The sequence below is a fragment of the Mesoplodon bidens genome (genome assembly GCF_964165515.1).
Source record: "Mesoplodon bidens genome assembly, chromosome: 10".
Classification (NCBI taxonomy): Eukaryota; Metazoa; Chordata; class Mammalia; order Artiodactyla; family Ziphiidae; genus Mesoplodon; species Mesoplodon bidens.
The window spans coordinates 96758230-96770814 of NC_138172.1; the positions used below are offsets into that span (position 1 = coordinate 96758230).

General features: G+C 38.8%; 1 protein-coding gene across 5 annotated transcripts in view; it reads right to left on the bottom strand.

The window, feature by feature from the left end:
- HIVEP1 (HIVEP zinc finger 1) overlaps positions 1-12585 on the bottom strand; it is a 142871-nt gene that overhangs the window by 12859 nt on the left and 117427 nt on the right. For all 5 annotated transcript variants that reach the window (XM_081245992.1, XM_081245995.1, XM_081245993.1 and 2 more), the window contains exon 7: positions 9640-9741. In XM_081245992.1, the coding sequence (XP_081102118.1) occupies positions 9640-9741 (102 nt within the window). The remainder of the gene's footprint in view (positions 1-9639; positions 9742-12585) is intronic.

Consider the following 12585-nt stretch of genomic DNA (forward strand, 5'->3'; position numbering starts at 1 on the left):
ACCTAGAACAGGTATAAGGAACCCATACTTACTTAACAAATTCATAAACAAATGGCCTATAAAATTTCTATTTAATTTCTCTCCTCCTAGATACATTCCCAACTCCTTATAAATAAAAATGTCTACTACTCAGTACAATTTGACATATGTGTAAAATGAATTCTTCTATTTTCTGTGAATTTAAATTCATGAGGGAAAAAGAAGGTAAACAATGCAGCAATATTGTTTTCCAAGAGTAATTTGTGTCAAACCACTTCCCTAAAGATGTGTTTCAAAACCTGATTTCAGTTGGATGAACCGCAGGCTGCCCTCCCATCGCTGCCCGACAGTGACCCCTGCTGGCCGAGCCAGGTGGGGCCTCCCTCAGACAGGCTCCCCTGGGAGGTCAGCAGCACCTCCCTCTTCAACATTCTGCTGCTGCTGTAATTTGTCTGCTTTTGGTTTCCTCATGTTTAGAAAAATTACTCTGAAATCCAGACAAACAAGGGAAACCTGGGGAAAAAGTCTTTTAAAGCATGCAACTACTGCAGTAATGGGTTTTTGTTTGGGGTTTTTATTAAACTATGTTTTCATCTTAACAATATAATGAGCCAGGGTTTAACGTTTGTTAACTTCAGGCAGTAAACCAAAAGGCAGTGGTATCTGCATTGTTCATTAACGACGTACACACTTCTTTAAGTCCCAAGACCTATCATGGTTTCTTATTATTGTGCATGGAAGTTTCTCTTAAAAGAACTAATAATGTTTTCTGTAAACATCCAGTGACAAAAACATATTCCACAGGTTTCATTTTGAAAGCACTTCATTTAGAAAAATTCATTAAGTTTATTTTAAGGGCAAATGTGATACAGGTTTTCAATCCTGTGATCTAATGCCATCCTCTCACACGCATCATCCTAAGTACTTAACCTCCAGTGGTAAAAGTGCTTCCAGTTGCACCTTGCCACACTGAATGGTTCTCCCAGCCTGGCAGTGGAGGGCACATGTTAACATTCCGAGCAGTCTGTTGACAAAAACAGTCTTCCGATCAAGGCATGAAACGCAAATAGCCAGCAGCATGATTTCTGACACAAAAGGTGAAAAAGAAAAAGTACTAATACCCCAAGAACACAGGGACAAAATTCCTGAGACTATATAGTTTTGCATGGCAAGAATACAGGGACATGTGCAGCTGGCTGGAGGGATTAGACTTTTCATGAACACCTACTATATCTACAGCTTGAGTTGCTAGTTTTAAACTACATGGAAACTTCTTTGAGATGTCAAATGTCCAAATTTTAATGGCTGCCTTAGATAAATTTATAGTCCCCTCTGCTTAATTCAAAATAAATGTTTCCCAACATCTCTAAATTTACTCCATTTGAAAATTAGAACAAGAATTCATCTGCTGAAGGATAAAATGGGCTTGGGGCTTCCCTGGTGGCGCAGTGGTTGAGAGTCCGCCTGCCGATGCAGGGGACGCGGGTTCGTGCCCCGGTCCGGGAAGATCCCACATGCCGTGGAGCAGCTGGGCCCGTGAGCCATGGCCGCTGAGCCTGTGCTCCGCAACGGGAGAGGCTACAACAGTGAGAGGCCCGCGTACTGCAAAAAGAAAAAAAAAAAAAAAGGGCAGCCTACAGCCCACTGTTTTAAGGGTAGTAAAGAATAAAAAAATCAGGGGTCTTTGCTCCTTCATCACAGCATCTTCACGCTGACCTTTAATAAGCACTCTATCAACCAGGGAACATGCACATTCTGCTGGTGAATGACATTCAGAGTATCAAGTTGGTAGAGAGTAGAAAACAGGTTTAGGACATTCAAAAAAAGAAAAAGATTGAAGATAATACCAGGAAAAGAAATACTGTAGATAAGTAGAAATAAATCTACAGTAAACCTTTGATGAAAATAAACAAGGCAGATATTATGGAAAAATTAAATATGAACATAGAACAAAAAGACTTGGACGTTTCCCAGAAAACCAGAAGCTGACCAAGACATTACCGAATGGTAATGATTTTCCAAAAATAAATATGGTGGGGATACTCTGTAGTAACACTGGCCTCTGGAGAGCCTTTAACAAATTTTGTTGAATAAATGAAAGCTCAGAGATGATATTTCTTGATGACTATGTATGTGCTACAGAAAAGATCAAACGACCAAGCCCCCTAACTTCTCCTATAAACCTTAGAAACACTATCCTTAGGTTTCTGGTTGCTATTCTGCAAATCCTGGCATTTAGAATCAGGGTGTCCAAATAATATCCTTCTGGGGTTTTTTTCTTTAAAATGTTTACCCCATTTCCCAGATGTCTGAGATAATCAAGGCGTAAATATCTGGAGCAAGTTCTTGCATATCCTGTTAGCACTGGCTGTTTAGGTATATGTGACTTTCATACACATGTGCTGAATTGAACAGTCCTTCCTAAGGTGCTGTAGGACTCCACTTCTGACAGGACTGCCCCACTGTCAATGTGAAATATGAAGGTGGCTTTCAAAACTACTTAAGAATTTTATTCAGTATCTAGAGAAGACTTATGTCACAAATTTTCATACTGATCAAGACGATGCGTCAGTGTACTGGTTTCCCGAGAGACACGTGGCTCCTGAACTTGGCTACTTATTTTTCTTTAATCACCGTTATTTGGTAGCCATCTGCAATCTAGTTGCATAATTAAGTGAGAAACTTCGATTGTGTTTAGGAAAGCCTAGGTGACAAAGGAGATTCTGCTGATAAGAGCTTACTCAGTAATCTCATATTTGCATATTTCATATAGTCGATCAGTCACGTCCCTGGATAAATGCAGCTGTGAGGTCAAAATGAAAGGCATCAGAAGAGCCACTGGAATCACTACCTTTTGGGACACAGGTAAGAAACTGTTGTGACACCTAACTGCTGGCCAAACCTTAGCATTTTCCTGAATTTTTTGGTAGACACACAGCAAATGGAATCCCAGTGTGGTTTCTAGCAGTGCACTGTGCAGTGGGCTTAACACCAGAGTTACATTAGATTAAGAGTATGAGGAATGATAGTACGACCCCAGGATGCCACAAAAGCACTTGAAGAACTGTTCGTCATTAAAGGGAAAAGACAGCAAGTTATGTGTGGGAAGACCCTACATTACACGATGCAATTTCATCACTTATTTTCATTTGTTGGGCCAGGAAAATAGGGAATACACTGTCAGGCAGCCATCTTGAGCTGGCAGCTGAAGTCTCAGAAGGAACCGCTGCCATGAGCCTGATCCCTGAGAAGGCGGAGGCTTCCAGGTGTGATCAGGGAGGCGGGAAACTCCTACGGGCAGGGAGGAAGCAGGGGGAGAGAGAACCCAGCATGTCAGATCACTTGGCACTGACCAGCTTCTGGACCCCAAGCTTCCTTCTATGAGCAGATGTACACCTCAAAGATTAAAACTATGATAGCTGAAAATATTTATTCTCCCTCCTATTTTTTTTAAAGTTAGTCACTTCTTCTACTACTACTATATGGCTAATAATTTGTATTTTTCCTTGGAAAATTAAATTGATAGTAAAATGAAACACTTCATAACACACACCACTACTCCGTGCAACACCCTTATGGAGCTGATAAGGGCATGGTTTTAAAACATACACGGAAACACTAAGGTAGGAAAAAATCAAGTCCTTATCTTTTATGATAGTCTAGTCTGTGGGCAAAGTTCTACACCTTGGTGCTGCTGAGTAGAAATTTCAGAGTAGAAATGAATTCCAGGAGAAATAATGCTCCCTAATTTAATAAATGAAGAGCAAGATTTCTAAATGAGTCATTATACATATATACATACAAAATTGGTGTCACAAGGGAAAAATCGTACCAGACTTTCCACCCAAACCTGTAAACTCCAGCTGGTAGAGAATGAGGGATGCTGAAACCTTGAGGTACTTTGTTTATAAAAACACCCTTTCAGAAAATAATTTTTTTAAAGTATTTATTTATTTATTTAGCTGCACCGGGTCTTAGTTGCAGCACATGGGATCTTTAGTTGCGGCATGCGAACTCTTAGCTGTGGCATGTGGGATCTAGTTCCCCAACCAGGGATCGAACCTGGGCCCCCTGCACTGGGAGCGCGGAGTCTTAGCCACTGGACCACCAGGGAAGTCCCCCCAAAAAGATTTTTGCTCTATGGTATTATTTATTATTGTTGCTGCTGAATGGGACTAACCACTTAAAGAAATCATGCTTCTTTTAGTCATTATTGTCTAAACTCCCACTACAAAATAAAACAGCAGCTGCAGAAAGAAAAAACAAACAAAAGCTCAGCAATGAAAATTCCTGGGGACACAAATTAAAAGCCTACTATTTGTTGTTTACTTGTTTAAAAAACATTTGAGAAAATAATCCAGATTAAATGTCAGATATATATGGGACTAAAGAGGTAGTGGCTTTAAATTCCTTTAGATGATACAAGAAAAAAAAAAAAATCCCTCAGACTTTCTTAAAGGAAGGTGCTAAAACTCCCCTGCATAGTAGGACCTGTCCCCCAGCGCCCTGCCCAACCCTCTCATCCTGCCCCATTTATACTCCTGATGCCCTGTTCCCCTCTCCCAACCTCTGGGCTTTGCTCAACAACTCCCTCGGTCCAGAATGCTTGCCCTCCTTTACCCCACCCCCTCATCAATACTTTTTCAAACAAAGCAATATATGGACAATTATATTTTGATATATTTCCCCCTTTTCATTCTCCTGGGATACCCTTAGTCATCCTTCTGTTCCAGACGAGGCCGTCACTGTCCTTCCCAGATCCCAGCCTTGAGGAGTGAACCCTGCCAAGTCTGAGCTCACTCCAAGGTCCCAACATCACAGCCACAGGCAAGGAGCTCCTGAGGGCAGTGACTGTGGACATACTAGACAGCTGCTGCGGTGCTAAATAAATAATCAGTCACAAAGAGAATAAACTCTTCTCTGGAATCACTGAAAAACGGAACGGATATTTATCAATCTGCACAGATCATTACTGAGGATGAAAAAATGGAATCGTCAGGATAACTTAAAATATCTTCTAGTCTTCTGATCTAATAACCAATAAATAAGAAATTAACAAATGAATGGCCATCATCACTTTGAAAATTCCTGTATCGACCACGGACAAATCATGTAAACGCTATTCATAGGTAAAGGCATTAAATATTGTATTACAGCTACCGTTGAATTGTAGTGAAGGAATTTAATGGAAAACTAGTATATCATATTCTAAAAACAACAATATTGAATGATTTCCTGACAGATTATAGGTCATTTTTTTCCAGTCATCCATTCAATCTACAACTATTTACTATCTATGATTCGCTGCTAGCCACAATCCCAGCACGTGCTGGCGATACAGCAGTGACCACAGGGAGATCGCCGTCCTTATGTTCTATTTTCTAGTTGAAAGGAACAGATAATAAATACACACACTCATCTGTAAGTTGTAAGTGGCTGTAAGTGCTATACGGAAAGATAAAGCAGGTCGGGGGCAGGAGTCATGCTGGCAGTAAGAGGGCGAGGTGCTCTCTCCTCTAGGGAGCTTCAGGAAGGCGTCACTGGTGAGGTGACATCTGAGCACAAGAGCACTGAGAGGTGATGGGTTGTCTTGCAGCACCTGGTGGAGGGCATTCCAAAGGGAGGAAAAGAGAAAAGGCCCTGGACAGCGGCCAGCTGGGTGTGCTGGCCACCTAGCCAGGCGATCAGGGTGGTTGCAGCTGAGGGGCAGGGGAGGCGGGAGTGGAGCCGAGTTTCAGAGGCGTGGTGCTCGCAGGGGACACAGACCACGGCTCCGAACGAGACAGGAAACCGATGGAGGGTTTTAAGCAAGGCAATGACGTAACTTGCAGAAACCACTTTGGCTGCTGTGTTGAAAGCAGGCTGTAAAGAGGCAGGGGCTGAACCACGGAGACCAGTGAGGGGCTGCTGCAAGCAACTTAGAAGACGTGATGATAGCTCTGACCAGGGCTGGGAGGAACAGGTGGTTCAAAGCGGTAGGTTGCCAAGTACATTTTGAAGGAAGAGCCAAAGGTTCTACTGGTGGATTGGAGCCAAAGGACACCAAGTACGACTTCAAGGTTTTTGGTCCAGCAGCTGGAAGGATGGGAGAAGGACTTCAGGGAAGCGTGCTTCCTAGAGTCACATAAGGAGGAAACCAGGAGTTTGGGGCACGTCACACTCTAGATGCCTATGAGACATCCAAGTGGAGATGGTGAGTAGAAAGATGGACATGCAAGTCTGGAGCGGATATGGGAATCATCAGCATATAGATGGTATTTAAAGCCGGAAGACTGCACGAGGCTACCTGGGGAGGGAGCACAGACAGAAGAGATGAGAGATTAGAGACCGCAGCTCTGGGCACTGCATTTAGAGGCTGGGGAGATGAGGAGGATCCAGGAAAGGAGAGTGAAAAAAGAAGGCCTAGAATATTCTAGGCTGGCGTTGGACTAGAAAACAGTACACCCTGCGGACACGCAGCATCACACTGTGGGCTTCTGCGCTTTCCTCTCTAAAAACAGAGACATCTAAAGAATTGCTAAGCAAGATCCCATCTCTAACTTCCATCAGTTTAATCAAGTGAAACTTCTTCCCAAAGAATAACAAGATCCAAACTTAGGATAGCAATCAAGAAAATACAAGTAAAGACAGCAGACTCTCATCCATCAAGGTGGCCCCAAACTAAAATGCATGTAGTATCAGGTATGGTTAAGGATGTGCAGAAATAGAAATTATCCTAGACAACAATTTAAAATTATAAAGCAAAATTAATTTTCTAGTTATCTACATACAATGTGGTACTGTTCATGCAAATCTGGAATACAAACTTAAACAAAACCACATGCTATGTGTGGATATACACACGTATGTTAAATGAATTGAAAGAAAACCTCCAAGTGCAGTTAGTCTTTGCCTCTGGGAGGGGGAGTGACGGGCAGGGGTGAGTTAGGGCTACTGCACCTAATGTGTGATGCCTTACTTAGCTTGTTTTTTTCCCAAAAATACAAATTTATGAAAATACAATTTTCAAAAACACCATTTATGAAAAAGACTTGAAGCTAATGTGAGAAAATATTTATAATCCTCAACTCTGGTGTGAATACATGAGTGCATGTAATAAAACTCTGTGTAATCTTTCTGTATTTTTAAAAAACATCTCAAAATATTTTTAAAAGCACCAAAGACAATAATAAAGGGAAAACAAGACCATTTGTTTGAAACAATGTTTGCCACATTTATGCCTACATTCCAAGCCTATAATAAAGCAAAAGTGGAGGAATATATTTTGTTGGCATATTATAAAGGACTATGAGGTATGACATAGCACTTGGCAGAATCCACCTATGTGCTATAATTTACTATTCAATTAAAACCGTGAAAACACTTTGAGTATACTACTGATAAGTACAGTAATTAAAAAAAAAACACACACACAGAAAAAACAGGTAAAACTACCTAGAGTTTTTATCAGAGGATCTCATCTGAATTGGGAATTAGGCTATCAAGTTTGAGTTATAGTCTAAGAACTGCTTCAAGTGTTTCTGGAATCAGGTGAGAAATAACAAAAATGAACGGATAGATATGTAAGTCCATCAGTCAGCTGGCCAATCTAAACGATGCATGATAATTAATGGAAACTACACTTAATTCTCCTATGTAAATTTGGGATATAAACACTACCTTCCCTTGACCATTTAGAAGATTCTACATTTTACTTAATTTTTATAAGACTCATCTTCTTAAAGAAGTAAAACACCTAAGAGTATATATTATAATAATAATGCTTTTAACGTTTATACATTTTTCAGAAATTAGTATTTCATATTATAACCTCTACTTCGTGCCTTTTCTAAAAGTCTCTGGGTAACAAATATACTCACTGAAAGCGTTATTCATTTTTCCTAGCTTTTTAATTCTGAATTGCTCAGCGTAATAGCAATAAAGCAAATAAATAATAAAGAGGGATTTTTTTTTCACTTAAATAGTTATGGTAGCTAATTTACTGCATGACTACTAAGAGCAGAAAATAAATCAGACTATTTACATTAGAAGTAAATTAATTAATTTTATTAAATGTGTGTCTTTATACAAAGACATCAACACAGAACTCAATTCCTAGCCATTCAAAAATCAGTTTTTAATACGTATGTTCCTAGGACAAAAAAGTTACACATATGTTAATTTGATATATACTTTCAAATCCTGGTATTGCCATCCCCAATATGTATCAGAGCATCAAAGTGTCTATAAAGCACTAAAAACCTCCTTATTGTCCTAAGTTTGTTATGATTATATTTTCCTTCTACTAATAATACATCCACTTATTTCCCAAAATTCAAGTTAAAGGCAATCCTCTCCTTGTGCTTAAAATATGAAATCCTATCAACTGTAGCACTTAAGATGTGAGTCACTTCTCTTGCATATTTAGAAACAAATTCAGGCTGATTCATTTAGTGTGTTACTGGTTGTCAGGTGGAATGAAAAGCATTTGCTTTTTTTTACCTGTATTTTCAAAGATGTCCTCACCATTTTCTCTTTGGAACTTTTTTCTACATCAAATTAGTACATACTAACTAAAACATAGCAAGCAGGTAAATGTTTAATTTAGGGTGTTTTTCAAAAAAGAAATAGGACAACTTTTTTTTTTTTAACTTATCTCTTGTTGATAAATTCTTGGGTTAAAACAAAAAGTCTTACAAAAAAATAATTCTATTGTCTGACTAGTCGGAACAGATGAACAGCTTAATTCCCCCTCAAAATTGGTTAGAGATAAATACTTCTACTTGTTGAGTTAACATCGTTAAGAAAACAACCAGTTAACCTTTTTCAAAATAATAAACAATTTGGGGAAGCAAACAAATGTTTTATTCCCCAAATATTTCCAGAGCAGCTGCCATGAACAAGGCACTGCGCTGAGGGCTGTGGGCGCAGCGAATATTACTCAGGCATCAGTTCTACTCATGACACGCTTGAGAATCAGCAAAGAGGTAAGGGAGGAAGCATGTAAATAATAAAAAAAAGTTATGGCAGAAAGGGATTCATTACTCTCAGAGTGAACTCTAAAATATTACAGGTGTTGAGAAAAGGGGAAAATTGCTTCCCGCAAGTGGTGTGGGAAGGGAAAATCAGAGAAGGCTTCATGACAGCAGTGGATTTGAGCTGGATCTTGAAGGAAAATAAGATTTTGACCAATGCAGACGGGGAGCCACGTTTGTGTGGGGATTGAGGGTGAGGGCTTTATAGGCAGAGAGCCGGATCAGTGTCATGTAAGCAGGAAATTCAAGCATTAGGGCAGGTGAAAGAGAGAGATGAGGGATAAAGGTGAAGAAGTAGGCAGGCATCAGATTATAAAGGATTCTGAGGAATTACTTGAGGTCAAGTAGCTCATATCCTATTTGGTAGGAAAATGGAAACCAATGGAAGACCTGGAGCAGAGGGACAGTATGATCAGACACATGCTTCAGGAAGATTAACTTAACATCAGTGGGGACAGATGCAAAGGAAGGAAGACAGAGGAAAGGTGAGAAAACTGATTAGGAGTCTATCACATAGTATAAATAAGAGGTGATGAAAGTAGGAACTGAGCAGTATCAGTGGGAATGGAAAGAAGAGTATGGATGCAAAGAAAAAAAGGAGTACATTGTAAATAGCATTTATGAAAAATATGGAATAAAGCCTTACCTGATTCTTCTGTATCTTGTTCATCTATTAAACCTACTGAGACGCCTAAATCCACACATTTCTTGCTATGTGTCTTGGACTTCATGTGTTTTGTCAGATTTCCTTAAGGGAAAAGAATGTTTACTAAGCTTACATAGTATTATTTTGCTATTGCATTTGTCAACACTGGCAAATTCCATTCCTATTTCAAGTGAAAGTACAGATTGTGGTTATACAATTCCAATGATTAAAATTTGCTCAAAGAATAATACTGGTATCTATATGCTGTAATAACCTTGTTATTAGGAATAATCTCTTTTTCAAATCTGCCTCCTCAACTTTGATAATGTCTACTTTTGCCTTATGGTTACTATTCTCTAGTCCTTATTTATTTCTTAAAACATTTTATATACACTTAAAGTCCCCTTCAGATTGCACTATGATCTGTGGTTTCTGAATTCTCCATCAGTTGTGTGTGCTGGTTTTCCCTCATAGTACTTTATTTCCTTGCACATTTTTTAGTTTTTATTGTAAACTTATCTTTAGCAAGATTGGTTTCCATGGAGTCTTAAGTACCCTGGGTTGTAGACACATCTCTATGGGTCAGCCTTCCAATTGCTTCCGCCTGGGACCTTAACAGTTTCATTACACTAATTCTGGATCAGTTTGTGGGGTTTTTTTTTGGCATGGCACAGGTATAGGGTTTTGCTTTTTAGCAGGCAGCTTTTTCCCCACATGGTCCAAAGTCACTGGACAGGAGAGCCATGCTTATTTCAGAGGCCTCAGAAGCCATTCCAGGATGAGCATTAAACTCCAGACCTCTGGGCATATATCTGGCTTGATGTCCCTATGGACTTTTTTTTTTTTTTTTTTTTTTAATATCTGTTCACCATGCTAGTTTGGAGTTTCCTTATTTTTGGTGGTTGGGAGTCTTCCTTTCTAAATTTCAAGCTTGGCTATCTATTTAAAACTACAGTTGGTTGTTGTACTATAAATAGTATTTCTGTGTGTTTGGAACAAGAGAAAGAATTTCCTACATTAATTTTACTTCACCATACTGACTGCAAGTCTCATAATAGTATCCCTAGAGGTGTGTTTCCTCTGGCAGCTGGTGTACACCTCTGTAAGTATCACCAGATTAACTGGGAACCATGGGGCATGCTGGCCCCAAGTGATCCTTAATGCAGGGGGAGAGCTCAAATTCTCTTGAGGATACCATGCAGCTTGAGTAGATAATGCCACACACACAAAATTGCCAATAAGGGAAAATCGTCTCTTTTGAAAATAAAATCTAAATGCTGAGTTTGGCGAGCAGGGCAAATCAGTATTTCAGAATAAACCTCAGAAGAGCTAAAAATGTTTGAATCATTGGTCCAGATTTGAGTCTGCAGTAGCTGAAAGACCTGCAAAATTGCACTATTTATGGAGCCTCACCTTCACTAAAATTGCACTAAGCCCGTGGGACTGGTCACACCCGTTTAGGCCAATTCTTGCACTAGTTAGTATGCACAGCATCCCAGAGCTTAGTGCTTAAGGGGTTCAAGTGTAAGAGAGGGCACGGACCAGATAATGTCTAAGATCCAGCAAACCTTGACCTCTGTGATTCTAGAGATAACGCCCGGCTTAAATGACTTGGCCATGTCTGACATTTACCTTAAATACACTTTAAAAATAAAATATGAAGCAAATATGACAAATTATTAACAATTATTAAAATGTGATGGCATACTGGTGTTCATTATGCAAACATCTACTTTTCTGTATGCTTCAAATTTTTCACATTAGAAGCTATGAAAAATAGTTTTCCCATCTTATTGTGGCTGAAATCTCCACTTATTAGTCAAAACACTTTCTAGTATGATGACAATATTATAAACCAAATCACAAGGTCCACTAATAGTTCTTTCAAAATGCTTTTGTTCCCTAAATAGACAGCCATGGAGGTCATTTGCTTTCTGAGAAGTTAAGGTATAATTGTAACTAGGCAAATTTGGGAATATGAGTTTTTAATAAGCATATTTTCTCATAACTTGAGCTATTACTTATTATTAACCAACTTCTTAAATAATTTAAAATAAAACAATTTGCATTTCAATGTGCAAAATATGCACATTGAAATGCAAATATCCCCTAGCAAGGCTGTGCATTAACTTAACAGATAAAATTTTCAACAGATTTAATAAACATTCATATAAATCCTCTGGAAAGCATGAGAGATTTTGTTTCTGGGCTCCTATAGCTACATATAAAGTCCAGCTTTCTGTGATATAAATGGAACTAAATCCTGCAGAGATGCAAGCTCACTGACTGAGCTGACTGACCTTTAAAGCAGAATAGTGAAAACAAATCAATTAAAATTATTTTGAAAATGCATTCATAAAATAAACCGAGAGGACAAATGATGAAGTACAGATTTACAAGCATTACCATCAGAAGCATCAATTTCTAGGAGGACAGATCATTCCTTCGATAGCACCATGCTATCTTTGCGTACATCACTATTACCTTCTGTTAATAACCAGACACATTCAAGAATGGGACAACAAAGTAAATCAGAGTAGGGCAAAATTTACAGCCTAATCTAAAAACAAGTCTTTCTTTTATTATTTAGCTACCTTTACAAGGTACTATGGAGTCTGTTTGACATATATTCATAAAAGGTAGACTTCTACAAGGAAGCGACCATAAAAAAGAGAACTGCCATGCCGAGAATAGGGAAATACTGAATTTCTAATATTTTCTTCACCAGTCTGCTTAGCTAGGGTAGCTTTCTTCAAATAAATATTTATCACATAATTCCAATGAATTATCTGACAAAACAAAAAATTTAATGTAAATTCAGGTATCCAGCATATTTGAGAAATGGAAGACATGAAAACTGCTAACATACACTGCTCACTCTTCAAAGATCATTATGCCCTGTCCACCATTTAACAAACATTTATCTAATATTTTACATGATGTTGG